The sequence below is a fragment of the Sphaeramia orbicularis genome, chromosome 11 (assembly GCF_902148855.1).
Source record: "Sphaeramia orbicularis chromosome 11, fSphaOr1.1, whole genome shotgun sequence".
NCBI classification, from domain to species: domain Eukaryota; kingdom Metazoa; phylum Chordata; class Actinopteri; order Kurtiformes; family Apogonidae; genus Sphaeramia; species Sphaeramia orbicularis.
This window is the reverse complement of record NC_043967.1, coordinates 7637714-7665059: the sequence shown is the minus strand read 5'-3', so window position 1 is coordinate 7665059 and position 27346 is coordinate 7637714. Positions and strand designations below refer to the sequence as shown.

Sequence of the window (27346 nt, the reverse complement as noted above, 5' to 3'; positions counted from 1 at the left end):
AATTCATTAGGTGCAGGTGAGTTCAGGAACATTTTAGGGTCTGTGCAACAACCGCCCCAGATGGGGGCGCACTGGTTTTCTCACACTTACAGGCACGGGAGCGAAATCCCAGCCGGTACAACATGGAGTTGTAACGCGACTTACGATTGGCTAAAAATTCGCAAACGGTTTGTCAGAATGCTTCTCATTGGACACCTATAAGTAGGCGGGGCTCTCCGTGGTGTTTCAATGATATAGCCTACAGCTGGTGGCTACTAAGTAGCCACACGGAGTGAAAGGGCTAAGAAAGTGGGGAAAGCTTGATGAAGGGGGGGTTCTAAGAGTGACTGAGGGTAGTTTTTTTTAATTATTTTTAAAGGGTGGCACACCAAAGAGTTCGAGTATACGCAGCCAAAATGCTCTGCCACGTTACTCGTCCGGATTCGGTGGTGATGGAAGTGGAAGTTGATGCGAAGGCGAACGGTGAAGATTGTCTGAATAAGGTAGGGTATGGTGGATTATATTTAATAGTTATTAACATTACATAAAGAACCGCATAGTGAATGCAGGTAGGAAGGGAATTGGCTAACCCGGCTGTCTGGTGGAAACTCGTATTTGTTTCATTTTCTAAACTTTATTTACATCGTCTCGTCGTTTAGTTGTTATTTACTCAAACACTTAGGTTAATTAAAAACGTGGCTCATTTTCGGCACGACATGGAATACTTATGAGTTTTATTCGCTGTCTGACACAGTCGTCGCGGCGAACTTGACGTGCTAACTACATCAACAAAAGTATGGACGCATGAGCTTCATCGTTGCACACAAACATTTGGACAGTCGAGGAAACATAATGTTCTGCTTGGTGTAACGGACAGCTAGACTGCCCATATGTACAGAACCGAAACCGTAAAATGTCGTTTTGAAACCGAAACGTATCAAAAAGCTGTGGGTTGAGAGATCGTTGAGACAGAATTGGGGGGTAACGTTGTCCCATCTACCTTCGTGGCTTTAGTCACGGGCAGATGGCTTTCAGAGGTTACTCCAGTTCATTTCTTCTTTCTCCGGTACTCAGCGTTCTCGCTCCACTCAATCTGAAACTTCATTTTCAGCTAACACCCCCCTCCGTTTCTCTTATTTTAACAAAAAAGTGGATGTGAACGGAGTAGCAATGAAACATTCCTTTTCATCAGCAGCCTCAAGTTGTTTTTTTCCTTCCCCTGATGATAAACTGTAAATCTGTTTCATATGCATGGCATATTCCCAGCCTGCCCTGGGTATGAATGAGTTTGATTCCAGACTCCCCCCAGACGTTCACCCAGGATTTACGTAATAACCTCCGCCGCTGAGGGGGCGTGGGATTGTGGGTCTGACGGGCCCCTTTGCCCCTTAGGAAAGCTATTACGTTCTCTTCCACCCACCGGGAGATTACTGATGGGCCTTCTATCAGTGTTTGAGCTGCATAAGGGTTAGTGAAATCCAAATGAACAGAACGATGAAAGCACCTCTACCCCCTCAAAGAAACGGGTCTTGTGCATCCTAAAGCTGCTGTGGTTAAGAACATTTTCAAAAAGTCATTAAGGTGCTTTTCTGCTGTTATCTTATGATGCATTACACTTGTTACTTATGTAGCTTACTGTATGTTGTGAAGAGATATCGTTCACATTTAATAACAGAAACAGGCAGAAAAAGTGAATGAATCGACATTAATAAAATTATGAAGGAATAAACATGCTCACATTCATTTGGGGGGGGGGGGGGGGGGGGGGGGGGCAGTAATAAGAGGACCAGGGTCCTGCAGTTAAGACAATCCTCAAACATGGAGTTTCAAAATCTCATTTGTGAGGCCTGGGAAAGTCATAGAATTAAGTAAAATCATCAAGTTTAAGAATTTATTGTGTAGGGATGGAAACTCATCTTTTTGGCAAAATTAGCCACCTATGTTAAAGAATGTCTTCAGTAAAAGTGTGATGATTTTCAGACCACATTAATTTTGAAAGGTAGGTTTCAATAAAATAAGTTACACTAAGTTTGGAGCGGTAAAATCAAACCTAACTCCACATTTTTAAGCTCATACAGTGTTTTATAGTGCACTTTTCAGCATTTAGACTATGACCACTATGTAGAAAAGGGCCTATGAGCTTACTAGTTTTTGACACAAATGAAAAGTTTGCTATTTAATACAGTATATCACAAGTTGCTACTCATGGAGTAATTAACTCCACTTTATGTACTAAAAGGTTGGAATCTATTGTTGGTCCTCTTTGAAAAGTTGCAAACGTTTTGACACTGTTTTTCATAATGTATGGGGGACCTTGGAGGTAGACAAAATATCCACATGAATTGATTCTCTCTTGCTATAATTGCATCAGGTGAAAAAATGAAATGAGTGGATGGATTTCATTAGAACATGTCTTTTTTTTTTTTTTTTTTTTTTTTTTTTTTTAGTCATCCTGATCTTAAAATTCTCAAAAATGAGAGCTTTTCGTGTTTAGTTCTTGTGTCCTAATGATTTTTATCTCTTGGTTTACTTGGAACCCATCATGGCTATATCTGGAACCCATTTTTTCTTTAACTTCCCTCTTATTTGATCTCTTTCCAGGTTTGTCGAAAGTTGGGCATAATTGAAGTGGACTACTTCGGACTACAGTTTACAGGCAGCAAAGGAGAGAATCTGTGGCTGAATCTGAGGAATCGCATCTGCCAGCAGATGGATAACGTGACGCCATGTCGATTGAGACTGCGAGTCAAGTTCTTCGTGGAGCCCCATCTCATTCTGCAGGAGCAGACGAGGTACCACTCACATGCCATATCAATCATGAATATATCTCTATATTCAAGCAGTTTTTTAATCATATGTCCTACCACATACCTGTAAGTATGTCTGTTGCATTCCTGGAGGAAATATGGAAGTCAGGAATAAAATCTTTTTTTTTTTTTTTAATGTTCCTCTTTTTTCCCCTCATGCTGCATGTGATGTGGAACAGGGACCATGTGCTGGAAACAAAACAAAGACATATTTAGTGAGTTGCCAGAGCATAATCTGATCACTTTGTTTCCACTTCAGTGGAATGCCCTGTAGTAACCTCTTCTCTGAGCCCTTGCGAGGTTACTACAGGTCATTTTGGTGAAGCACTAGAAAGGAAATGTGATCCCGCAGCTCTAGGGCTATGAGTCGCTTTATGGCTGCCCTTGGAGACACCGTTACGGCTCAGTCTTCTGTCACTGTCTCCATGCAGCTCCAAATAACTTTTGCTGTGTTTTTTTTGTTTGTTTACATCCCAATAAAAGCACTGCCTACACTTATATGTTTTTGCAGAATCTGTTCCACATAAAGCATTTTCTGCATAGTTGTTTTCATCCTTCTGAGTCACTGTTACAGTTGGTTTTCATAGTTATTTTTCCTTTTATTCTCTTTGTGCAGTTGTTCAGTTGCATATATTTGTCATGTTTTTAGGCATGCTTTCATCTGTTACCTCTGTCAGATTAGTTTTGCAAAAGTTTAACTAAGAGTTTGTATAGATATAACTATGATTAACATGCATCATATCTGTCCAAGTAATTTCTTTAATTATTTACATTTTTTTGGCCGTCATGCATACTTCATTTTGATTTTGTCCCTTGGCTCATGCTACAGGAGTGGCATAAAGTTAACAGAATAGAAAGCAACATTGTTTCCTGCAATTTTCCAGCTGACAATTAATGATCAGCCTTTAATATTGTGACAGCCCTGTTGCAAGGCTAGATCCTGTCTCAGAAATTTTCAGACCCAATTTCTATTGGTTATAAATAGCAAACATGTTTGCAGTGCTTGGAAGTCATCCAGAAAACTTGTGTCATACACAGTGTTTGGTGTGGTACTGTTGGATATTATATTCACCCCAGGTGGTGCCACAAGTGTTTGCTGCTGTAGGCCTTTAACTGTGAAGGTGAAAAGAGGGCACACTTGAGTGGAAAATCATTCAGGTGCTTTTTTTTTATAAAACACAGCCACACTGCTTTTTTTCTGTCTTTGTTTTTTTATAAACCTCTCTAACTCTGAACACCGCACAGCACTAGACTTGTTCATTAAAGTGACATGAATCTGCCTTGGCAAGGATTCATCTGGCATTCCAGCATGCTCTCACTGTGTTTACCCACTGTCTTACCTTCAGCTGTTTCACACTTCCTCCTCCTTCCCGCCTTTATTGTGTTTCACTCACTATAGAGACTTCAACTTTGTTCCATCAAGCCTTTATTTGTTGTCAAATTTAATCTGTTTATGCTCACACTTACCCTCCATCCAGTTCCCTCACCCCTCTGTTCCCTTTTACTCTGACCTATATTTGGTAATCAAAGAAGAAAGTGAAAGGCAGTGGGGGGAGAGGCTGAGAGTGTGGAGGACACTTGGCTGCCTGCGCTCTGACCTCGTCTAGATTAGCAGGGGTTATCAACAGATGGCTGGCGTCTCGCTGGTGGAGGGTGGGGGGCGAGGGGGTGGCGAGGTCACAGGGGTTGTGAAAAAAGGTGAGATAAAGATGTGAGATGGCAGGAAAAGGTACACAGGGTAGCTGCTAATAAATACTCACACATGGCACACACCAGCACGCCGTCAGGTTGTGTTTAATTCTGGAAAAAGCCTTCATGCCATCCATCTGCTACACCATGATCATTTAAGTAGCAGGGGAGCAGAAACAACTTTAGAGATGATGGCAAGGTGTTAAAACTTTGACACTGCTGTTTTTTTACAAGCATTATAGGAATGTACATACTGTTAATTCATGTTTTTAAATGTGTTCATAAACATAAATTTCCTATTTTTCAAAATTTCTTTCTAGTCCTAAAGGCACTGCCTTTGAGTTGGTATGACAAAAATCTTATAAGACGTTTCATATCAATCAACATCAATAATTATCACTATAAATGTCAAATATTACTTGAGTCATGATGAAGTCTGACAAGTTGACGAAACTACAATGTGAGACAACAATGTAAAACAAAAATCCATGCTATAAACAACAAAACATTTTATTTATGATATGCAAGACATAGACACAGGGCTTATTTTTGCTCACCATCTTTATTCTTGGATAAATGGCTGGTATACTGGCTTCGTTAAATGTTAATAAAATAAAGAGTAACAGTAAGAGTTATTGAAGTATGTTATTTGTGATTTTTGAAGGTTCAAAACAATAAAAATAACCCATTAAAATATTGACAAACAATATAAATGATACTGTGGTGATTATCATTGTATGTCCCAGGAGTATTCATGGTAGTCTAACATGTTCAGGACTTCAACACATCAGCCCTGTGTGTAGAGTTCCATTTCACTGTGCTTGTACCGTTACCTTTGACCTACATCAGGCTACTGCAGTTTCCGCACAACTTGTTCTCACTGTGCACATGCTTCTGTGTATGCAGACATCACACCTCATCACACCATTTCATGGCAAATACACCAAGTATTCTGCAAGTCCACATTTAGTGCTTCTGTGCCTGTGAACAAACATTAACGTTTAGTTCTTGTCTCCAGACAGTTCATTGTTATTGCATTTAAAGGTACTGGAGATCTCAGAGCTTCATCAGCTGTAGGCCTCTTAACATTCACAGGAAGATGTTTGTCCTGTCACTGTACAAATTAAGTTCTGTATTCAGGTGCCACACGCTATGTAGCTACACAGTAGGTTTCAGTCAAAGTAGTAATCAGAGCAAGTTGGAACAAATATTTCAGCAGAACAGGGGGTGGGCCTCAGTCTCTACACCCTCCTTATAGGTTGTATTACATAATGTAGCGCTGGACTGGGGGAGCATAAAGCTGCTTATATAAGATGCAGTGTGCTCTACTGCCACGTAAAGCCTAACTGGTATTTGTTCTTGCACATATGCAGCCAACTATTTGGGTCATTTTCCTATTTTCCCTTTAGTGTGTGTTGACTATGTTCAGTCGATTTTGGTTGTAGAATATCAATCAAGAAAGTCAATGCTACATATATATTTTAAACTACTTACAGGTATTCAGTAGCAGATCAGTCACACATTCCTTTGTAAAATATTTGTAGTATTTTTTTTTTTTTTTTCAAATACCTGTAAGTGCAGGATGCCTTCTTTTGAGTTGCAAGGCTTTAGCTTAATTTTTCTCCAGTTTTTAAAGCCTTTATTTAAACTTTGACATTATTTCATTCTCTCAGCTTCTTTTTTTAAATATAGTATTTCCCAGCTTGCTTTTCAAATGGGATGCTCTCGCAAATGCTTACAACCGACTGCTCCGGTGACTACTTCTTATCTCTGTTACTGTTTTGGGTGCCTGGCGGTGCCACAGTAAACACTGGATAACAGGGATTTTTTTTTTTGTTTCTCAGCTTCATTAGTTTTTGCTAAGTCGTAAAAGCAGAAAAGACAAAGCTCCACAGAACATTTGGAATGTGATCTGATTGGTATTCTTCGGCATTACGAGATGTTCAGTGGTTTAGTTTTTACAGATTGTTGTGGAAGAAGTGTATACTTTCAGTGTGGCAGTGCCGATTCAAGGGCCTCGACAACACTGCCTCCGCTATCTGCATCATTAAGCACAGTTTGCTTGCGGTTGTCTCTGGTTTAAATATGTGAATGTTTCCCCTTCATTAGCCCCAGTATTTAGCATTCTGATCAGGCAAATGTTGGGTACACTCTGAGGGCACAGCTATTAGCAGAGGCTTTATCAGAGGTCCTATTCATTAACCCCTTGAGGCTAAACGTATGTTTTATTTAAACTCAAAGGTCCAGCTCAGTTAATACCCATTAGGATTTTAGTTGCAAATCTTAAATGTCTAAATCATTACATTATATCTGAAAATGTATTGAGTTTTATGACAAAATGTTTTATGTTGGTTTCATACAAAATTACATCTATACCATTTTTATGACAACCTGAGACTGGATGTGCCCAAAAATGTTCCATGAGGGTAACTCCAAAAAAAAAAAAAAGGTAAACCACCCTGATGCTAAATGAAATTCAGTTGACTGTCATGATTCAACAAAATGATTGTAATTGTTGGATCAATAACATTCCATTAGAGTATGTCTTGGTCTAGATCTCTTTCAGTGATAGCAAATTGAATTATTTGGTTCAAAGTTTTCACTTTTGCACCATTTTGACATACTTGCCGTCATTCCCCACACATTCTGTCAAAAATGATAGTTTTTTTCGTTGTCTACTAATTTAATGTCTGCTTTTTCATTTTAATTAACCACAAAAATATTAGCATTTCTTCACTGACCAATTTCCTACTCTACCCAGGGCAAAATCATCATAGTTGCAGGAGACAGGATGGATCAGTTTATGTTTATAAATGTTCAACAATAACCTGTGTTGGGAAAGCAAAAGGAACGCTAACTTACTGTTGTTTCCTTTAAGTCAAATGTGTCAGAGTTGTATTCAACAAGGAGGTATACTGCTGGAAAAAGTACAGGTTAAAGTTGGTTTTAAATACTGTATTGACTCTCATTTTGTTGATGTCACAGTACTTAATTACTTTTACAGATGGCAAATCTGCCTCTTGAAGTAAATGTGTTTGACAGTGTGTGCAAGTTCAACATTCTGGTGGTCTGTCTTTAAATTATTACTCGATAATAAGTTGGGCTAATATATATTTCACATATTTAAGTTTTTGTGTTCTTTTAATTCATTGGGGGGGGGGGGGGGTTCTTAGCAGACAGCTAAGCCATCAAATGATTTTGTCATGTCAACAGCTGAATTTTACCATGTCACTTAAGCTGGCGTTTACTATTAGCTCACTTGTGTTCCCACATCTCTACTTCTTTTGTCCCAGTGTGGTCACTTATGGGGACAGCCAAAATATAAACTCCTGCCTTCAAAATGTTCAGAAACTGAGGTGGTTCTTTTTTCTTTTTTTAAACTGTCTCTGGTGACTAAATACTAGGATTTTTTTTTTTGTTTTTTTGTTGTTGTTTTTTTAATGATAGGTTCACAGAATTAAATATGTGATTAATCTTCTATCCACACATAATTGGTCAGTGTCAATGAAGGGAAAACATTGAACCATATTTTGAATTTGGATGGAAATTTAATTTTCAATACGAGAACTACACAATGTTTATTCTTACACTCCACTACATAAAATCCTATATTGCAGATTGTTAGGTGCCAGAGACTTTAAAATTTCATTAATATGCTAACACATTTAAGTCATCATGTTACACCAAGCCTAAAATCCCTTCATAACCACAACATAAATTATCTCCGTTCCCAGCCATGACTGAACTTTGCTACACATGTTCTCCATGATTTAATTTTTATTTTAAAAGGGTAAACTTTACAGCACACTCTATTCTGCCTGATTCAGGATTAATTAATTTTGAACTCTAATTGTTTAATTTAGTCATTGAAAACTGGAATCTGATCATCTCTGGAGTGAGTGGATCTTGAATGAATAACTTGCGGTAATTTATTCATTTTGTGTTCATTGGCAGGCTTTGGACATGATGGAGCCAAAGAGCACACAGGGTGTTTGTGGGTCTTTGTGTGTTTTTAAAATCCTGCCCATGATTTCGCTCCATGCTCTGTTGTTGTCTATGATCTTCTTTCTTTCTCTGTTGTGGCTTTTTGTTTGTTTGTTTTTAAACATTGTTTGAAACCATTATTTTACTAGCCGCTGACTGAGAATGCTGCAATTGTTATTTTTATTTTGTGTCTGAACACAAGCTAGATGCCGAGCTTTAATCACCATTTTACCATCCAGTACAAAGCTCCAGGCCGAAAACCAAGGCATTTAGCATACAAACAGCTTCTTTGTTTTATGCTTTATGGCTTTCAGTTCAACTCGGCACCAGCAAAGCTGTACAATTTATTTTTAGAGTTCAGAATCATTGTCTTGTAACTTTCTACTAAATTGCAGAAGTTTTTAGTCAGACTTATACAGCCCACATTGTTGAAGGAAAGATGTAGCAAAGTTTACTATCGTTCATTGACAGAGAGTAACCTCTTGGCACACAGCTTCTGGCAGAGATATGACTAGCTTACAAACCACATTGTTGAGAGACAAACCTAAACTCTTGTGCTGATTGGCTGGATGAGGTGCAGTCTCCAGGCAGAGGTGTTAGGTTTCAGTTCATGGGGACGTTTTGTTCTTCTGTGTGGTTGTGGCCCACTTGACAGTCTGCATTGCCTGAGAAATATGTGCTGGTTAAGGGCAGAAAAAATGTGACAATGGTTTTATAGGTGGGTGGGAAAGACTGGACAGAGTTTAGTTGATTTGGTAATGAGCCACTAGTTGCAATGTTTTTTTGTTTTGTTTTTTTTTTTGTTTGATACCAGAACATGCATTTAAAAAAACTGGTAAAGAAAAAATGTCGACCCTTGAGTTATTTTGTGCTTTTTTGGGGTTATTGTTTGTAAATATAAGTGGCTCAGATGCTGGGTAATGTGGCCTAGCTTTGCCCTGATCCACTCAGCTCTGACCCATTTTTAGGCCCGAGCCCAGGCACACATTCCGGCGAGGGCCTATTAAAATCGCATGGTTCCATTATTATTTTTCTCTCACCTCTTTGAACGCAAATTTGACCCCCTGAACGTTAACAAAAAGTTGATTTTATTTTACCAAAAATTCAAGCCTGGCGAAAATTTTTTTTATTTGAAGTCGCCAAAAAAAATATCGCAAAATGACTCGGCCACACCCCCTCAAAAATCAAAATACATTACGCGCATGGGAGCCCTCCCCAAATTTTTTTCCACCTACAAAAATGAAACTTGGTACAGACATAGCCCATGGTAGGACAAGTAAAAAATTATGGCACCGCCCTAAACCCAACAGGAAGTCGGCTATATTAGATGGAAGTGTGGACCTATAAAATCCCACCCCTCATACTTTCTACATCTCCTCTCAGAGTTTACATTCAATTTGGACCAAACTTGGTGAAAATCACCTACACACGTGTGATCAGAAGTTATCATTTACATTTTTGATCAAATGTTGGGCGTGGCTGTGATGACCTCACAACTAAGCAGCCATTTTCAGAAGTATAAAATTGTATATCTCACGCACACTGTCAGATTGAGTTGGACCCAAAGTAACATTTGTGCGGAATGACAACCTGAACACAATGATATTTAACTCATATAGTTGAATCATAAAATGGCTCTCTGATGCTTCCTACATACTTAGAATGGGGAAAAAAAAAATTTTTTGACATAGTCAAAATAAATTTGGCACACACATGCCTCATGCCAAACTGAACCAAAAAGCCAATGAGGACACACCCCTATTTACAATTGTGTTGCCATGACAACATCAAAACTGTGCCATAGAAATGAATGGGTTTTTGGCAGAATCACAACCCTCATCCTTTGATCATCTCCTCCTAGGGTTTACATCCAATTTGCACCAAACTTCACACGTGTGATCAAAAGGTACCAATTACATTTTTGATCACATGTTAGGCGTGGCTGTGATGACCTCATAAAGAAGTGCCCATTTTCAGAAGTATAAAAGTCTGTGTATCTCGCACAGAGTTTCGGATTGAGTTGGACCCAATGTAACATTTGTGCGGAATAACAACTTAAACACAATGATATGTAACTCGTATAGTTGGATCGTAAAATGGCTCTCTGGCGCCCCCTACATTTTTTTAATGGGACAAAATAACTATTTTTGACGTTATCAAACAAAATTTGGCACACACATCCCTCATGCCAAACTGAACCAAAAAGCCAATGAGGACACACCCCTATTTACACTCATGTTGCCATGACGGCATTAAAACTGTGCGATAAAAATGAATGGGGTTTTGGCAGAATCACACCCCTCATACTTTCATCATCTCCTCCTAGGGTTTACATCCAATTTGCACCAAACTTGGTAAAAATCACCTACACACGTGTGATCAAAAGTAATCAATGGCATTTTTGATCAAATGTTGGGCGTGGCTGTGACGAGCCTGTGATGAAGCAGTCATTGTCAGAAGTATAAAACTGTGTGTATCTCGCAGTATGTCAGATCAAGCCTACGATACGGTGTCCCCTCAGTGGTCGCGTTGGGAGGTGGTCGCGTGGGAGGGCGAGGGCTTTAAAACCGCTTGCGGTTTTAATTAGATGTTGTTTCTCAGGGTTGAGGCCTGCTCTAATTGAATTATTTCAGCCAGGCAATCAAATAGTCAAATCCTGTTGCACTGTGGACGACCCCCCCCTCTCTCCTACAACTACTGTTTGGAATTACTTCTCCTGTTCTTTGTATATACAGGGGAGTTATAATGTCTGTAGATGAGTAAGCCTCTTAAGACTTTGATTATGGGTTATCTCTATGAAGGACAAAGTAATAGAGAGGCATCATACAATAAAGTAGGCCATAAGACTTTAGTCTCAGCACACACTTCCTTGCATTCAGTCTCTGTGTCTGGTTTGTGGGTGAGAGGAGGTCCAAAGAACAAGGGGATGATGTGATTGGAGAGTACACTTGGAGAATTCAGTGGGTTTAGTCAGCGGTTACTGCTCTTTTTTCTTTTTTTCCACCAGTTCCTCATACTTCTGTACATTGTCATGTATTTTCCCTTCCATACAGTTCAATATGATACAACCTTTCCTATATAAGGTCAAAGGAAATCTAAGTTTTTACAGGAAAAAATAAAACAGATTAGGTACATGTGGAAGCCAGTTCCAGATCCATTTAGTTGAGGCACTGGTTCTTTGTTGGTGGGAAAAGTCCACTCACTGGATGATTGTGAAAAGTGCTTAAAAGTAAAACTACACTTTGTTTGCTTGTTCAGTGCTTTAATATTTTAGGTAGGGTCCAGAATAACAAAACAACAAAAGCTAACCATTCAAGGCAGCAGGTGTGTGACCTAAAATTGCTGTTCTCTTCAAGGTGGTCTGGTGGTTTTGTAAAAAGAGATATAACCTCAAGTCTCTATCAAAATCGGCATAGTTTAATTTTTTCTGCACATCAAATATTGTAGTGAGCAGTATTTCTTAAAACATCTGAAGTTTAGGTGCTAAAATGGCTTCTTAAACTTATATGTGATGCAGTGTGGCATGGTGTCATTCCATTGTCACTAAGCAAGATATATTTGTGTTTCCAATTTGCTGAACATGAAAACAAGTTGGTGTCATCTAGGGATGTAACGAAATGAAAATTTCATATCAGTTATTGTGACCAAAATTATCACGGTTATCATTATTATCGCAGTATTGTTGAAATTGTCCTAAAATGTTTTTGAAAAGTACTTATACACACACTGAAATAATTTAACCAAGTTGTATTTTGAAAAAAAAAAAAAAAAAGAACAAAAAAACAAACAAAAAAAACATTGGTACAATGCACTTTCTCTTGGCAGAAACATTCAAACATTAACCCTTGGTGGTCTGAGCCTATTTTGGCCATTTTTCAGTACTTTTGATTTTGCTTTTATGTACTATACAAACAAATGTTTACTATACCCATGATGATTGGTATCTTTTTTTTTTTTTTTTTTTTTTCAGCACAACTTCATTTATATAATCTGCCTATTATGTTTTTTCACTTTAACCTACTATATCAACACAAAAAGGCCAGAAAACACAAAACAAATACATTAAATCTGATTTTAAAAATGTATATAATTTATTACATAAATAACACAGATGCTTTTCAAAGACTTTAAATGTGAATATTGGTTCCAAATATTAGGTACATAAAATTAAAATTTTAATACATTAAATCTATACTCAAATATTTGACATAAAAGCAGATTTTTACATAGGCATTTTCTCCAGAAAAGTGCGGTAATCAAGCATGGTTATCATGATAATTAGAATTTAAATGGTAATACTAACCGTCTGCAATTTTACAGCGGTTTGTTGTTATACCGGTAATCGTTACGTCCCTAGTGTCATCCCATCTTGTCACTTCGATTATTCGTTTCTGTGAACTCAGATCAGTTTTAAAGGAGAATCAGAATTCAATATTTAAAGAGATTCTTTGATTTATGAACTGTTGTCTTCCTTTGTCCTGTGCCTGTATTAGAATATAGGATGGACCTTGACAGATCAGGAATCAGCACAACAGCAGCTGTCTATGAAGACAGGATAGATAAAAGTGGCTGTAGGAGAGCCAGTTGCTTTCTGTTTGTAAAAGCAGCTGTGTTTCTGCATTAGTCATGTTGTTGTTAGAATGCATATCTAATGCAACTTGTCTAGGCACAGGTTAGAGTGCTCAGACAGGAAAGAAATGGATGAACTGTAGTTGCCTGTGTCCCAGCCTGTAAACGTGTTGCACTGCACAGCCTATAATTGGTGTTTTTGTCCAGTGACTGGAAAAATGGCCTGCGCTCAACTAATCACACACACACCCCTACCTGTGCATACATATATGAGCATACACAACGGAGGGAACGCAGGAGTCAGATGTTGTGCTCAGTAGTGCGGTGGTCCATGCTATTACAGATGGCTGCTTAAAGCATGATTGTTTTTTGGCATCACTAGGAAAATATTCCATTATTATCTTTCATTGTAATTCATGTGGTTTGAAAAAATGAAACTGAGAGCTACATCTACAGTAGCAAAGGTTGTAGAAAAGATGTTTTTAGGTAGGAATTAAACATTTAACAAATATGGATTGATTCTACTGCTCCAGTCCATTTTTCAAGCCACAACTTGAGAAAATTTATGTAATATCTATTATTTCCATCTGAACACACAGAGCTGAAGAAGGAAGGTGTTTATTTTCCTGACCTTTTTCCTCTGATTTCAGCTGAAGTGAACCATTGTGTGTGATACAGAACATAGTACATTGTTTAATAACTAACAAGCAAGAAATTGCTGGTGGAACCTTTAAAGATATTAAATGCCTTGCTTATCAGTGACTGACATTATACATTTATCGTCTCGCAGATGAACGATGGTAACCTCCACAGTTTGCCCTACAGTAACCCTCTGGCGGCGCCCTGTAATAACCTCTCAGTCAAGTTGGCCCTATTGTTTGCATCAGGCAGGTAGCAGTGCTCCATCACATGACTCCTGCTGGGCCTGACACAATGGAGCACAGTGTTTGTGTATGTGTGCACATTGAGGGGAATGGGATGTTTAACACCATATCAAAGCACTGTTTGTTATGCCTGAGGCTAGTCAGCTATGAGGCTTCGTTGTTGTGGTCTGGCTTTGTCAGGGGTGGAGTTGGTGTGCCTCACAGCTGCTTTTTCTGCTGTTGATGTTCCCTGTAAGCGGAGGGTTTGCGTCTGTTAGGTGTGTCTGTTACTGGACATGTGTTTGGGGATCCCTGATGAGTCTGCATTCCAGTCCCACAAAACGACAGGCGACGTCAGCTCCAGCTGGATCTCATGTCCTCTGTGCTTCCCACAAGATGGCTTAAGAATGTACTGATTGGGAAATTCAGGGCCAAAGTTACAATTTGTTTGATGGTACTGATATTTGTTTTTGTGTACATTTTTCACCCTTGGGAATAAATAAATGGTCAGTATTTAAAAAAAGTAACAAAACAGTCTATGGCTAAGTCTTCATCACAGTATCTTTCAATGAGAAGGTGAACAGAATTCTGAAGACAAAGAAAAATGTATACAAAGACAATTACATTTGTTGTATTGGCTATTTGCAGTTTATATAAACTTTATAAGGGTGATGACTGCCATCCTCTCCTTTCCTCCCAAACTGTGTCCTGTAAATCATGTTTAGTATTCTGCAGTCAGATGATGGCCTGATTTGCACAAATGAAAAGTCTTTCTTTGTATGATGCTTCAAAGGGAACTGCAGCCCTAGGGAGAGTTTTAGCGGAAATAACAAGCAGATTCAGGCGTAGTCTGCCTTTCGTCTATCACATCAGGATGCGGTGGGCCAAAATATTCACAGCAATATTCCTGTCTACAGCTCTTTGAATACAAGTTACTATAGGTGACGGGTTGGTACACTTGGTGTGTGTTTTATAGTCAAAGCAGTGTGTGATGAGGAGGGCTCACTTGATTGCCCTGGAAATTGGGGAGATGTTTATAACTGATACACTCCAACTGAAGTAAAACAACTGAGCTGTGTACCACAGGCTCATGTAAAGCTGTCCAACTGGTTTGTGCCTGTTGCAGTAGCAAGTGGCACAACAATCTTCTTAAGGTTAGTGTGTCATAGGTCATCCAAAGGGAAAGATCTGCATAAGTTACTTTAGTTCAGCTTTGTTCATGATGTTAGGTTCAGGTAAGTCAGGAGGTTGACACTGTCTCAAGCAGAAAAAAATCCTCACATGCAAAACAAAGGACCCACCATGAATTACTTTTATTTTCAAAGTAGCTCTTTTTTTCCCTGGCAACACCAGGAGTCAGTGTTTTGTTATTATTACTATAATTCTGTAGCTCAACCTGCCTCTTTTTTTCTAATGTCATGTAATGTACTGTAGTTTCCTCTTAACTTCTACTTTTAGAGCAGATTAAAAAAAAGTGAGGCATTGTGAGTACTGAACAGTACAGTGGTGGAAAAAGCAACTGTGACGAACACCTGTTGCTGCAGCTGTATAAAAACCACCTGCTGTGGCTGGTGTGCACTGCAGCCATCATTACTCCTATGATCACACCCAGAGTTAAAAATGGAAGGACATTTGTTTTGGGACATTACAGTAGAGATTATCAATTATCCATGTTTTCAGTGTTTGTCTTTGATAATTTAGTCACAATTGCATAAAAGGCTTACAAAAATTCTTCTCTCTCATATCCATCAGGCATGTATTCTTCATGCACGTGAAGGAGGACCTGCACAATGGCCATCTGCGCATGGGCTCAGAACAAGCTGAGGAGCTGAGTGCACTGCTGGCGCAGGCAGAGTTTGGAGACTACAACCAAAACACAGCCCAGTACTGGTACTCGGAGCTTTGTGGAGAGGAACCCAGCCCAGCCACCACCAACAGGTAGAGCACCACAACTCATTTGCATGAGCTGCATTTTTATATACACGGATTTCAATTTGAGGTGATTGTTAATAGTCTTAAGAATGATAGCAAACAACAATTTCGGTTTTTCTTTTAACATTAGGCCACTTTTAAATTGCCGTCTTTAACAATAGTTCATTTATACACAGCACACCAAAAGAGGGAGTGAACATAAATAATTGAAACTTACAGAATCTATTACTGAAATATACAAAGAAATCGCTGATAATGTTCAAGTTTATTGGTTTGTCATATGCACAATACAGAGTACCAATGGCTGATCCTTTTAAAGAAAAAAACCAAACAGATAAATGAGATAGAAAATAGAAAATTATGTAGAAATGAAATACAACATATGTATGTTGGTTTCATACACATGCAGGTGAACACCTTTATCACCTTTATTATAGGTAAAAGTATTGCTGTTGGTTCCAGTAAGGCGATTATTTAGTAAGTGTGAATGGCGTAGTCATCCTCCTATAACAACCTACTGTACATAACAAGGTTTCATTAGTAGCTGGATTATTGCACTTTAAAACACACTTATGTAATTGCTCTAGGCATTAGATAATGTTTGGTGTTGACCTTTTGTCTATACAAGCTCAGTTGGAGACCTATCTCTAAAGGAAGCATGAAGCATGAACTCCGTGAAGATTTCATGTTAAGCAAATAATGGGTCACGGCAGTGAGCCTGTGATGGCATGTGGCTCCTTGAATTTTAATGAAAGTGGAAGGTTTTAGAACATTAGGGTTTTTATAAAATTGTTTTTTTTATAGTTGTATACATTGCATTTTTTTTCTTTCTTGTAAATTATTTTTCTGATGTGAAAAGCTTCAGATAACTGCAAATCAAACACTGCCACACACTGTTTGTAGGCAGTTTGACAGCATAAACGCATAGAGATTTACTCAGAGATTTAGCTGAACACTAAACTGCAAGTGATCCGGGATGTGGTGGCATGAGTCTAAAGAGTTCCCCTCCATTCACCATGTAGATGTAAATGCCATTTAATTGTCAAACATCCAGCATAGTAGTTCCCAAATTTAAATTCAAGACCTTAATTCACAAAAATACCTGAATTGCATTAATATTTACATTTAAAGTTTATAGATGTTGTCTCCAAAGTCAGACCAAATCCCTGTAAATATTTTAGTTAGAATAATGGATATTGTTTATATCTTTTACTCAGACATTTGGACGCAATAAAAACAGGTGTCTTTACGTTTGGGAAAGGAGCATCTAACAGATAGGAGGTGTAGAATGGTACTCTGAGAGCACGCATCTCTACCAAGGACCCATGTTTTTGATCAAATGCCCTATCTCACAATGGTAGAAAAACTTCCAAAAACATCCAGGACCTAATCCAAAATGTAATGTTTCATCTGGTTGGTCCATATCCCACCCTTCTATGAAGTGTTACCTAAACCATTTCAGTAGTATTCTGGTGACAACAAACACACAAATGTAACCTCTTTTACAGGGTTTACACTACCCACAAATATTGGAAAATATCCAGGAATTATGCTGTCTTTTTGTAGCTCCTCTTATGTGAGTGTCTTGTGGAAAACTTTTTTTTTTTTTTTTTAATGTGTGTGTACATGTGGCTCTTTTCCTGACGCGTGAAGATTCTGAAGTTTGATCTGCCAAAGGAGCTAGATACACTTTTTCCATTTGCTCCATACTGAGCCAATGGGCACCGCTGTTCTACACCTACACTCAAACCAAGCAGGGCTGTAATGTGTGTGGAGTTTGTTTTCAATAGAGATGTTTCTTTTTTCACAAATTTCATAGAACTGTCTTCCCACTCATAGAGGTGTTTTAGCTGTTACCTGAGCCTTACTCAAGTATACAGTCAGTTTAAGGTCAGAGCGGTCTGCCTCAGGGTATATTTAAGCTTTGACAGATGGAGTGTGTTCAATTTGTCAAAGCATGTCTAATACTTTGTTCCTCATTCTAAGATCATCTGCTTTGTTCTAAAATGTTACTTGTGGTCTGAGTGTTGGAGCAGAATCTGAAACCCTTTTCTTCCTTCGTCTCCTCAGTATCATATTAAGACACAAGGCTCTGGAAGGTCTGGGTCAGAGCTCGGTGGAGTACCAGGCCCTGCAGCTGGTCTCCTCTCTGGAGCACTACGGTGTGGAGTGGCACTGGGCTCGAGATGCAAACGGCCAGCGAATGGCCATAGGAGTGGGCCCTGAAGGGATCGCAATCTGCAAAGAGGACTTCACCATAGTTAACAGGTATACACCTTGTACAGTTCACTTTTAGTATCACTAGGGCCCTTTACATAAAGACATTTTAAATGGAAAATGGAGCAGAATTACCATTATTGTGATATACATATTTCTGTTGTCTTAAGGGGTTGTTGTGTTTTGTTTTTGATTACATTTATGTTTTTGCTGGTTGGTTATATAATGGTTTTGATTGTTCTACATCTATCTTAGATTTTGGATTTGCAATATTTTGGTGCTTGGCAAGTGTTTATCATGTTTTAAGTTCTGATGTTCTTTGGAGAAAGCCATCTTGCTTTATATTGTGGGTAATAGGGGTGTAATGGTACAGAAAAGTTTTGGTTCGGTACAAGGGTCTTCGGTTTGATACGTTTTTGATATAGTCAAGGAGACCAATTTTATTTAAAAAAAAAAAAAAAAAACTAAAAATCTTATTGAAGTAAAAATGCAATATATTCTGAACAGTAAAGTGTTACTCTACAGCTGAAGTTTTTATACTACTGTGTGTGTGTGTGTGTGTGTGTGTGTGTGTGTATGTATATGTGTGTATATATATATATATATATATATATATATATATATATATATATATATATATATATATATATATATATATATATATATATATATATATAAAATATAATTTTTTTTTTTTTTTTTTTTTTTCCAAATCCTAGACAGCTCAAATTCTGCCCTTACTTTCAGTAAAATACGACTGAATACATCCTTAAATCTGAAACTATAAACATGCCAGTAGCATTTTGTTATGGCATTTTCTGGATCAGAACTGCTGGCTAAAGGCTGTTTAAATGCTGCTGGTATCTGTAGTTGGGTTACAGTTTTTCTCTTGTTAGCAGTAATATTAGTGGTTGGGTGGTGTCTTTTTAAATGCGTTATGAAATTTGACTTGTTACCAGAAATATAACCGATCTTCACGAAACAATGCCGGGACACCACTCTTATTTTGTTGACTTGTCTCTCTCCATTGACATAACTGACAGGGAATCTGAAATGCTCCCAAATCTGAGACCTTAGATTAAATAGGGAAGGGTCTTCCCTATTTAACCCTAACCCTTCTAGTGGAAACTTAAGGCGAGTGTTTATGTTCTTCACAAAGGCTACATGTAGTCGTTGGGTACACCTCCATATTGTACTGAGAAGGCCCCGAACTGAAATGGTTCAGTACAAACAAATGCACCGTTATGCCCCTAGTGCATTTTTTGCCAGGCTGTTACTTGAAATGAGAATTGGTTCTCAACTGCAGTGGTTGGTTGGTTGAATGAATAATTTTTTTTTAATTTTATTTTATTTTTTTATGCAAATGCAGAAATTACTCATTTTGAATTATTTATTTTTTCCTCAACCTCAAACATTGGAGAAAAATATGGAATATAAATATCCTGTCAAAATGACAAATAACTTTGACAACATTAAAACAAAAATGCACCCAGTCACAAAATCAGAGTTTATAAGTGTTTTTGTCCCATGTCTTATGTTTTTACCATTTTTGTCTTTTGTGCTTTTGACCTTTTTTTATGCATATTTTCACAATGATTTAAGAACCACAAATAATTATCTTTCTCTCAGGACCATAAATAAGATCTCTAACTGAAAAAGTAAGGTGATAAGATTTATCAATATCAACCATTATGGAAATTTTGCATCATAACATCATTTTTGGCCATGTCATAGATCAAAAAAAAAAAAAAACACTTCGGTTTCACAAATGTTGATTTTCACTTTTTTTTTTTTTTTTTTCCAAAATGAGATTATGAGAACATTAAACTCATTTGACTCATAGATATTCTCAAAGCACTAAAGACTAAAATGTTCTTTGGTCTCATCCACGAAGAACATGTTGTAGGTGTGAAGAAATGTGTGGCAAGTTTTTATGATTTGGTGTGTAAAAAGCTGCATGACTCACTGACACAACCCAATGTAACCATTCTTCTCTGTGTTTGTCTCCTCACAGAATAAGCTATCCCATAATCCAGATTGCCACCCAGTCGGGGAAGAGCGTGTACTTGACAGTCACCAAGGACACGAGCGACAGCGTGGTGCTTCTCTTCAAACTGATCAGTAACCGGGCCGCCAGTGGACTGTACAGGGCCATAACAGAAACCCACGCCTTCTACAGGTGAGACCTAGAGACAGGACAGGGTTAAACTTCAGTTGAGTAACAGAAGATTAAGGTTGCTGCGGCATTTTCTATTGTTCCAAAACACTGTCTGAATAAGTAATGGCAGATTGTAGCAGTGAGCTCAGAATCCTTTTGAGGAGTTGTTGTTGGAATGTAGCTCTTGACCTGTGGTGAACCCAGATAACATTTCCAATAAATTTTTAAGCTCGTAGTTGAGTGGTGGGTTTTTATAGGTGTCTGCAAAAGGGAGTCCTTTTCTAAAGACTGGCAAATGAGTATGTTTGAGTAGAATAGAAGTCTTAATTGTCTACTGTCTGTTTATTAAAAAAGGGCAGGAACTTGCCTTTGACCCACATGCAAACATCTATTATAATCCTTCATAAAACAGCTGCACAACACATACAAACATAATGAATTATGTCACAACCAAACAAGCAAATAAATGCATTTTACATTATATAAAAAAAAAAAGATCAGTGTTACAAGGAGCAGCAGGAAGTCTGTCATGAGTTGTGAGCTCATGTTAAACTGATAAATAACTGTGTGCTGAGGTAGAAGGCTCATTAGAGGTGGTTATATGTATTGACTGAGATATTTTATAGTGAAAGGGACAAATTATTTTTTTATAGATGTTTTTCTTTGCACAGCAAATTATGTAGGTTTTTACCTCAAGGCAGTGACTGAAAACTGCAATTTAAGCAATGGCTGCAGTCATTTAGGACTTGACAGTAATGACAGTATTCTGAATGAGGCCTTTTTCCACAAATGGAGTGTTTTCCAACTAAGACATATGGAATATACTGATATTATTCTAGTATCGTGAGAAATCTTAAGACATGTATACATTGCATTCAGTATGAGTTTCATTTGTGGGTTTTAGTGCAGGTTGCAACTACAGACATAAGAGCTATAGAAAATGTGCACCTATAAGATGTTATCACTGTGCCTCATCCTAGGAAGCACAGTCAGGAGGGTGTGTCATTGTGCAGCAGCAATAAAATGAACCCAGAAATCGGGGCTGGACAGATTGTGTGATTAAATAATAAAATTGCTGTCCAAACTCCCTACCAATGTAATTGTTTCTTTCACTGCTCCACAGTCTAAGCCCTCCAGAAACCTGGGAATAACTGGTTAGGGTTTGTTATAACTATGTTTGATGGTTTTTTTGTGTTTTTTTTTTTTTTTTTTTTAATTTATAAATCATGTTAAAAAATTTAACAATTGATGTTGTGTTGACTGATGTTTGTATCAATATGTCAGTCTTCATCATGTATGTTCTGTCAAAACTGTGTATAGTCTCCTCATTCTGCTGTGAAGCTTGTTCATACAGGTCTCAGTTTATCAATGTCTTCTAAGATCTTTGTGACTTTGTCTACATGCACATCATATTTACCATTAACAATGCTAAGACAAGGAATGATTAACCTGAAACATGTTTCATAAAGGCTTGTTCTGCTCTAATTGGCTTGTAGTGTATTCGTTATGGTGCTATATGTGCACTCCTGTTTGTTTTTTAACGCAAAATGGGACACATGCTGTAACTGTGTAACGTGTCATTGACCCAAATGAGTGTTGATGGAAGTGTAGGTAGCACAGGGCAATCTTCAGGAAATACATGCATTTGTTATGTTTTATGTGTGGGTATGTGTGAGCAGCAAGCAAGGACAATTCAAATGGCTGAGCTATGAAATTGTTCTGCCGGGAACAATACAACAAAGGTACAAAAGACAGCTCTGTCCTTTTGTTTCAGGGATGGGTTTTTAGCTTGCAGTCTGCAATTTTTTTTTTTTTTTTTTTTTTTTTTTTTTTTTTTGCAGTCATGTCTTCATTCTGTTTGCTCAGTTTATCTAAACAGACTGTAACACTGAAAAAGAATGTTGTTGAAATAAATGCTGGGATTGTTGCACTCTTAGTGTAGACAAACACTTAGACTGATTAAATGACAATCAGAACTTTGTAGGCATTTTGAGATCTCACGATATCACTTCTGGATTCATGCAGATCTTAGGAAAAGCAGATTTGGGACAGGGGGTTGTCCTAGACACGACACAACAAACAATGTCTAAATATTAAATGCAAGACCAAGGGTGTAATTCATGTAACTGTGAACTTGAATTGAAATTCTGACATCATGCCTTCTCAGAGCTTTGTTTCAAAGACTAACATTACTACAATGAAATATTCATTGTTGATTAATCTGTTATTTTCTCAATTAGTCAATGAATTTTGTTCTGTTAAATCTCAGGATGGTGAACTAGTGGTTCCAAAAGCTCACCATGACGCCTTCAAATATGTCAAATTTTAATCAAGTGATGTTAAGTCAAGGATGTTGAGTTACTGTAACAGAGGAGAGTCACAGAATTTTGACTAATTTTTTTTTTTTTTTCTCTAAACCCATAAATATTTTTTCATTGTCGACAGCTAACTGATTGTGACACTTTTTTTTTTTTTTTTCAATTCGATGCAGGAATCAACTGAAAATCCACCTTTACAAAGTGTCTTTATTTTAATTTCTCTAATGAAAGTCACTAAACTAAAAAGTAAAATTGAGAGATTGAATGGCACAGAAATTATAAAAGAAATCTAGCAGACCTCTTCTTGTTGTAGTAGTTTGTTGCATGGTTTTGAATCTATTTTATTGCAACTTTTAGACAGTAGCCTATTAGATTAATGGGTATTCTAAGTGTTTGAAGTAAATGTGAAAGTAGTCAACAGTAGAATGAAAATGTTAATAAAGTCCTTCTCCTCCTTCTCTACTTAAAGGTTTTCATAGAAATGTGTAAACGTATTACCAGTCCTTGAAAAGTTATCAAAATGTTTAAAGTTTGTCTGTCGAAATGTGTTGTGACTGAGGTCACTGCTGTTTTAAATGAAACCTCATATCTCTTGGTTTCCAGGTGTGACACAGTTACCAGTGCAGTAATGATGCAGTACAGCCGAGACTTCAAAGGTCACCTGGCTTCGCTCTTCCTCAATGAAAACATCAACCTGGGCAAGAAGTATGTTTTTGACATCCGTCGCACCTCCAAAGAAGTGTACGACCACGCCCGACGCGCCCTCTATAACTCTGGCGTCGTGGACCTGGTGTCTCGCTCTGGAAACGGGGAAAACTCGTCTCCTTCGCGCTCACCGAGCAGGGACAACCATCAGGATGAGGGGCTGGACTGCAGCAGCTGCCAGCAGAGCCGGGCCCTCCAGGAGAGGCTGCAGAAGCTCAGAGAGGCTCTGCTGTGCATGCTGTGCTGCGAGGAACAGATCGATGCTGCATTCTGCCCGTGCGGCCATATGGTGTGCTGCCAGACGTGTGCAAATCAACTTCAGGTGAGACCTGCCATAGTTTCCAAAGTAGTGAGAAGCTTGTCATTTCTGTGGTTAGCACTGTCATTAAATCAACTAGTAAATTACACCTTAAATCAGAAGTGTTTTTAATTTGTTTCCTCTTTAACTGGAGGCTACTACCTATTTAATGTTTGCAACTTCACCAACAGCTTTTGATTATACTTTAAGTTTTAACTCTTCATCCTTTTTACAACCCCCTTAAACAGCATCCAAGGCTTTAGTTTACATTCTGTTGACCTGATTGTCCCCGCACTTAATCGGCTAAATGTTGCCCATCTTCAATGAGCAGATGGTGTGGGTGTGGGTGTGCGTGGGGAAGGGGATTATAGAAGCAGATTTTTACTCCATTAACTGGACTAGAAAGAGGACACAGCTAATTAGTGACCAGAACTTAAGACAAAAGAAGGAAAGGAAGTTCCACCACTTTTAACATATTATAGTTGCACTTGACTTTCATTCCAGCTGTTTGTCACAGTCTCTACATTAAAGTGTGACTTTATGCCCATTCTGAGTCAAACCCCCATCCACTGTATTCCAAAAAGTATAGGTCAGCAAGGGGTTAAGAAGAGGCTGAGGGGGGAGGTGTCTGTGTGTGACATGACACCTATGCAGAACTTTGAGGGCCTGAAGCGTTTTATTTTGGGGTTTTGTTCTGCTTCACCAACCAAAAATTTAAAAAATTCAATGTCCCACTATTTTTACCACTTCACCTTACCATCATACAGTCATTTCTAATGTGGAAGTCCTGAGGTACTTTTCAAACCAACCAGATTAAAGAAATCTTAACAGTAAATCTAGTTCACATCTAGACAGACACAGCAGCCGATCGAGGCAGCAGTAAAAGATGTCCACCTGTCACTTTGATATTCAACAGCTAATTTGAGTGGTGATGGCTCATTTGCTGTAGCAGTCAGCAGTTTCAACTTTATTGACGAAAAGGGCAGGTTTGCTAACAGCAGCTAACTCATTCAACTTAGTTTGCTCCTTTTAGTACTGACTTGACCAGTCTTGTATTTGTCATCTGCAATTATACCTGTGCTTTGTCCTGATGGAAACAAATGATCTGAAAATATTAAGGGCTGATTTGATTTTTTTTTTTTCTTCTTCCAACAAGGCTTACAGTTCATTCTATTTGTTTTTGGGTTTTTTGTCCATGTAGTTTATACTTGTGTCTTTGTTTCTTCAGTTGTGTCCAGTGTGTCGGTCAGAGGTGGAGCATGTGCAGCACGTCTACCTGCCCACCTGCACCAGTCTGCTGAACCTGACGCTGACCGACAACCACCAGCACCGCAGCAGCGGCATCCCCACGTCCATCCACAGAGACATGGACTCTACCCACAGCTGTTCCTCCGCTGAGTACGAACACAAGATCTACCACATGTAAAGAGCAACCACACTTCACCATGGACACTCTAAAGCTGTACCAGTTGGATTTAGACATTTACAGACAGAACCTTTGGATGACTGTGTCATCAGTCTGCGTTTCCTGTCTGGACATAATAACCCACCAAACACAACATAATCAAAGACTGACTCACTCAAACCACTCCGTTTACTTGACTTTTTGTGCGTTTGTGTGTTCATTTATGTTCCCTCTATTCTTATGGACTGTTTGTTTCCTAGTATTGTTTTTGTTACGCCTAAGATCATTTTGTCTAAGTCCTCTTTGTTTTAAACTCCTCCCCTGCCACGTTGTGATTTTTAGATCAAGATTAGGTTCTTATTGTCCTTATTCATTAAATTAATGCATCAGTTGATCTGATACAAAGAACCATATTGTTTTTGAATTATTATGCTATGAAATTTAGTTTTGTTTTGGTTTTTTTTTTGGCTCCATAGCAGGCTCCCATAGCCGTAGAACTCCACCAATCTGATAAACCATGGCTTTTAGGCTAGGTTAACACTGTACATAGGCTTTTTTTTTTTTCACTTTTAAAGCTTCCTGACATTTTAAAGCTGATCTGCGTTTATGGTGTACCAGAGTGAAATGCATTTTTTTTTTATACATTTATTGCTATTTTATTATTTGTTTCTCATGGTTCCATGTTTTCCACACCAATGAGGAGGTGTTTAGAGGCGAAGCAGCTCTGCTCTGGCTGTAGTGTTGCATACTAATAGGATACAACATGCAGTATGGTCCCGTTCCTGTGACCCCCAATCAAAAGGGGGTCTCTTAGGTTCTTTTATACAGTTGGTGCCGAGGCCATGAAAGCCAAATGCAGTATGTTGCTAGCACTCCTTCACTTTACGTCACTCTGAGTAGGTCTGGATCATTCACTACCATTTCTTCCAAATATTAAATCTAGTTTTATCAACTGGTTGTGTACCTTTTATGTTTCACCTCTTTCTCAACAGAAAGTTAAAATGCAAAATAGGAAAGCATGGAGCATGAGCTGCTTCCTCTGAAAACCCTCCACTCTGAAATTTTTCTCTGGGGTGTACTAGTGACTTCCTTTTGATCATTCTTTTAAAAGGGTACTAGGAGAGCTGTCTGTGCAATATGTAACTTGCTTTTTTGAAAAGCTTTTCATTTTTCAAGTTTTATTTAATTTCAAAAACTATATTTAAAACTACATTGTCACTTTACCAATGAGGTTTTCCACATGTCTGTAGGTTGTCTGGCCTTAATGTAGCAGCAACACCATGTTTATTATAAACTTTCCACAGACTTTTGGTTTTCTGGTAAGAAAAGGAAAACTCTTTATTTATCACTGACTCGATTTTAAGCTCAGTCGCTGCAGGGGAAGTACTCTTATTTTTCACATTGTACGAGTAGCAATTTGTTTCTGTTTTCTGAAGCAAAAGCCACTATGTTCTGTAAAATGAGAATAACTCTTAGAATTGAATCCTTTTTGTATATTCTGCTTTTAACAAAGGAGAAAGTATTAATAAAGTTGTTTTTAAAAAACAAAACTCCCTTTATCTCTGGATTTTTTTTGTACTGTTTGTGTGTAACCAGTGTGGGTCATTGGTATATAAATGTATAGTTCGGAAATTTTTTTGTTGATTCATCTTACTTTGTCAGAGTGGTTGAAAATTTGACATCCTTAGATTTTGATTTGGTCACAGATGGCCAAACCATCAACTTTCAGTCTAGGTTAATTTGATACAAACCCAACACATTTTACAGAATCCAGTAGAGGTGCACTTCCATCAAATACTGAATCAGTCTTATGTCATTTGACTGAGTTACTGTGGATGATGAAACATGAGACAAAAACTAACAGGATAAAAATCAAAAAGATGCTCAATACTTATGAGTTGAATTGTTCCAAAGCTTTGTTTAACACTAAGTTTGTTGCTCTAGATTGGAGAGGGGATCCCAGACAGGGATGTGGTCTATATCAGCACATATACAGTCATAGAAAAAATTATTAGACCATCAAAAGTCATCAGAAACAATGGTTATGCAATAAAGTACTAACTCCTGTGTGTATCATGTAACTAAAACACAGAAAAAAACATGGAATGCCTAAAAGCGCTGTTTTTGGCAGTACAATGCCATAGCTGTTGATGTACGAACTGAAGTGATATTGGTTATTAAGAAAAACATGTAAAATGGCTAGATATCAGCTTTTAAATTAAACTCTTATGAGCTATTTTTGTTATATTTGTCCAAACAAATGTACCACTAGTTGTACCACACATTAAAATGTACAAGAAACTGAAGAGACCAAGGGTGGTCTAATATTTTTTTCCGTGACTGTAGGCTAATTTTTAAAAAAAAATACGACATGAAGCATTTTGATGTCTGGCATACGTTTCATAAGTTATTTTCAAAAAGT

At 38.0% G+C, this 27346-nt stretch overlaps 1 protein-coding gene across 1 annotated transcript; it reads left to right on the top strand.

Annotated features, from left to right (window-relative positions):
• Positions 1-241: 241 nt before the first annotated feature.
• mylipa (myosin regulatory light chain interacting protein a) lies at positions 242-26469 on the top strand. The gene is made up of 7 exons (XM_030148018.1): positions 242-482; positions 2581-2771; positions 15644-15829; positions 17894-18091; positions 20055-20219; positions 23120-23543; positions 24748-26469. The coding sequence occupies exons 1-7, from the start codon at positions 396-398 to the stop codon at positions 24943-24945; spliced, it is 1449 nt and encodes a 482-aa protein (XP_030003878.1). The 5' UTR covers positions 242-395; the 3' UTR covers positions 24946-26469.
• Positions 26470-27346: the final 877 nt, after the last annotated feature.

Bases quoted from the DNA above. Each gene is read 5' to 3' on its own strand.
- mylipa (XM_030148018.1), top strand. From the start codon at position 396: ATGCTCTGCCACGTTACTCGTCCGGATTCGGTGGTGATGGAAGTGGAA. The intron at 483-2,580 runs GTAGGGTATGGT...ATCTCTTTCCAG, and splicing joins GTGAAGATTGTCTGAATAAG to GTTTGTCGAAAGTTGGGCAT. The intron at 20,220-23,119 runs GTGAGACCTAGA...CTTGGTTTCCAG, and splicing joins GAAACCCACGCCTTCTACAG to GTGTGACACAGTTACCAGTG.